Source organism: Peromyscus maniculatus, chromosome 8 (assembly GCF_049852395.1).
Source record: "Peromyscus maniculatus bairdii isolate BWxNUB_F1_BW_parent chromosome 8, HU_Pman_BW_mat_3.1, whole genome shotgun sequence".
NCBI classification, from domain to species: domain Eukaryota; kingdom Metazoa; phylum Chordata; class Mammalia; order Rodentia; family Cricetidae; genus Peromyscus; species Peromyscus maniculatus.
This window is the reverse complement of record NC_134859.1, coordinates 33,755,963-33,758,688: the sequence shown is the minus strand read 5'-3', so window position 1 is coordinate 33,758,688 and position 2,726 is coordinate 33,755,963. Positions and strand designations below refer to the sequence as shown.

The following is a 2,726-nucleotide window of genomic DNA, read 5'->3' as shown; positions in this document are numbered from 1 at the left end:
AGAGTGTCCCCATCTGCTTCACCAGAGATGGAAAACAATTCATCTTGTTAGCCTTGGGGACTATTCAGACCAGAGTCTTCCACAAAGCTCCATACCCTTTGATGGTCATAGGGGCAGTGTGTTGAAAGTGAGGTTCAAACCTCATCTGAGTCCAGGTGGCCTTTCCCTCTACTCTAGTTTGTGAGCTCATCACCTCCCAACACTGGAAAGTTTAAATCCCCCATGATTCTTATAGGAATGGAAATGGATTCACAATAGGAATGGAAAACTCGGAGCCCTGGGTTTTCATGTAAAAGATCAAGTAGCTTCAGTTTGTAGGTAGTCCAAGAAGTGAGTGAAGCCCTTCCCAAGAAGGAAAATGCAGTTATTAATGAAGTTTCCTGGGGCAATTCCCCTAATGTGGGTATCAGTGTCCACGTTCTATGGGGCCTTTCCATGAACATTAGGGTCAGACCATCATGGTCTCTTTGGTAGAATAGAGACTAGAGGGAATCGAAGACACTGGGATATCTGAGCAAAGACACCAGAAACCACAGAAAACAAGAACACCCTCTCCCTTCCTGCCCGCCCCCCCTCCGCCCCATACACAGAAAGAGGCATGATGCTTTTTTCTAGGGTTTGGCTTTGAGGCAAGAAGGCATCAACTGCAAAGCTACGCTGGCCATGTTTATTAAGGCAGAGGGAAGTTTGAGCAGTAGGGTTTCCATCTTTCATTGAAGAGTACATCTTGTCAGGCAGAGTCCTTCCAGGTTCACCTCAACCGAATGCTGTCAGGGCTCCCTGGAAAAGAAGCCAAGTGTGAGAGTGCCCTTCACTGCCACCAAGGATTGCTGAGGAGAGGACCTGGGCACCCGAGGTTCCTCAAGGCAGAAAGGCATGGCTGCTGCTTCTGGGGAGGGTTCCTGTGAAGCCCATGGGGAGGGGGCCCTAGGACAAGTGTCATGGCCTACTGGCAGCCTGCAAAAGGTAGACCCCGACAACTCCTTGGGCTCTTCACAGGTTGGTTAGGATATGGCTTCCTGGAGCAGAACAGGAAGCAAGGGTTCCCTGATACAGACTGGGCTGCTGCTTCCTATATGACTGTGAAGGTGACTAGGGAGGGTTACCCACCCACACGGGGAGGGAGAGGCATTCAGGGAAGATGCCCACATTACCAGCAGTGTCTTCACAGCCCCCACAGCCTCAGGGCCCAGCTCAGTGACACACTTGCTGGAGCCCTTTATAAGGGGATCCAGCGGAATGCCCAGGCTGGCCAGGATGAACCTCAGGATGCTCAAACGGCTTAATGGTAGGCTAGGCACAGCCCCGGCCACAGCCTCCGCAGCTGGGGCAAGGGCAGCCACAGGTTCTGCCACAGGTTTGACCACCGAGTTCACGAAGAGAGCAACACCTGCCAACACAAAGGAGAACACCGAGGGCCTTCTCAAGGGTCCTGAAGACCCAACTCCTCCAGGGACAGCACCCAAGGGAGACTTCACAGCCACACACCTACTTCCTGATTGATGACTGCCCAGTGTCAAAGGGGACACCAACAAGAGGTGAGGAAAGGTGGCCTCAGAGTGGGCCCTGGGAGGAGATGGCTGCCGAGAGAGAACCATAGGAAGACGGGGAGGGTTTCAGAGTTGGGGACATTCCTACTGTGCCTTTATGAATGAGGGGACATTAATCAGGTTTAGAACAGATGGGGTGGGCATTCTCAAGCCAGGGCTGGCCTTTGACTCAGTCGTCAGGCTGGTGGGTGGGGAGAAGAAACCAAAGGTGGGTGAGCACGTGAGAGGCAGCTGGAAGGCTCATGTGGGCCTGGCAGCAGAAGACTTTGAAGGGCACAGGAAAAAGAGGAAGCCCTTGAAGGGGTAAGTGGAGGAGCATCTGGCTTCCTCGGGAGGCATTTCTGCTAGAAAAGCTACCGTCAGCAGCCTGGTGCATGAGAATGGGAGGCTAAAGGGCCAAATCAGCTGGAGCAGGGGCCAGGAAAGAGCAGGAGCTGATGGCAGACCCTCCATAGGAGATGCCAAGCTCCAAGGAAACTCACCAGAGTCACTGAGCAGAGCCACACAGAACACTAGGAAGGTGGTGGTAAGCTTCATGGTGGAATGAGACTTAGAAGATGCTCCGAAGACACTCTTCTGGAGCCTGTTCCTGAGGGTCTCATATATCCAGGGGTGGAACCTCGCCCTTCTGAGAAATGTGTTGTTTGCTCAACTAATAGGCAGAACTTCAGCCAACTTCCTCCTCTGGTCAGTGGACCCTGGGAGGATTTCACATCCCACCTCAGCAGTCCTGGGGATTTCCTCTTGGCAGGGTCTCCTGAACTCAAGTGCTGGGCCTTTCTTCCTGAGGACGGGAACTGAGGATATGCTTTGTCTCCATAGGGCCCACCCAGGCCTACACCTAGAAACTGTGGTCTGACACCACCTCAGCGTCACCACAATCCAGGTCTGGGGCCCGTCCCTGGTGGGAACAGGTTCCCCATGGGTATGAAAGGGCCGAATGCTTATGCAGGTTCTGGGGCTGGAAGCCTGAAGAGCACAGTGTAAATCAAAAGGTCCCTAGGACCCCACATCTCAATGAGCTATAGGTTCCTGGTCCCAGACTATGGAAATGTCACAGTGACAGTCTTCCCAGCTCCTGCTGGTCTGGGAGTCCCAGTGTGTTTGAGCCAGAAAGGAAAGCCTAGTAGCCTGGCTAGATGACCAGTCCTTAATCTTGACTACTTCTTAGTTGGG

At 53.1% G+C, this 2,726-nt stretch overlaps 1 protein-coding gene across 1 annotated transcript; it reads right to left on the bottom strand.

Moving 5' to 3' along the window:
* Positions 1–628: 628 nt before the first annotated feature.
* Scgb3a1 (secretoglobin family 3A member 1) lies at positions 629–2,171 on the bottom strand. Its single transcript, XM_006987142.4, has 3 exons — positions 2,033–2,171; positions 1,155–1,390; positions 629–780 (listed from the first exon to the last, which is right to left on the bottom strand). Exons 1-3 carry the CDS (start codon positions 2,085–2,087, stop codon positions 757–759), a joined length of 315 nt encoding a protein of 104 aa, XP_006987204.1. The 5' UTR covers positions 2,088–2,171; the 3' UTR covers positions 629–756.
* Between the last annotated feature and the right edge of the window lie 555 nt (positions 2,172–2,726).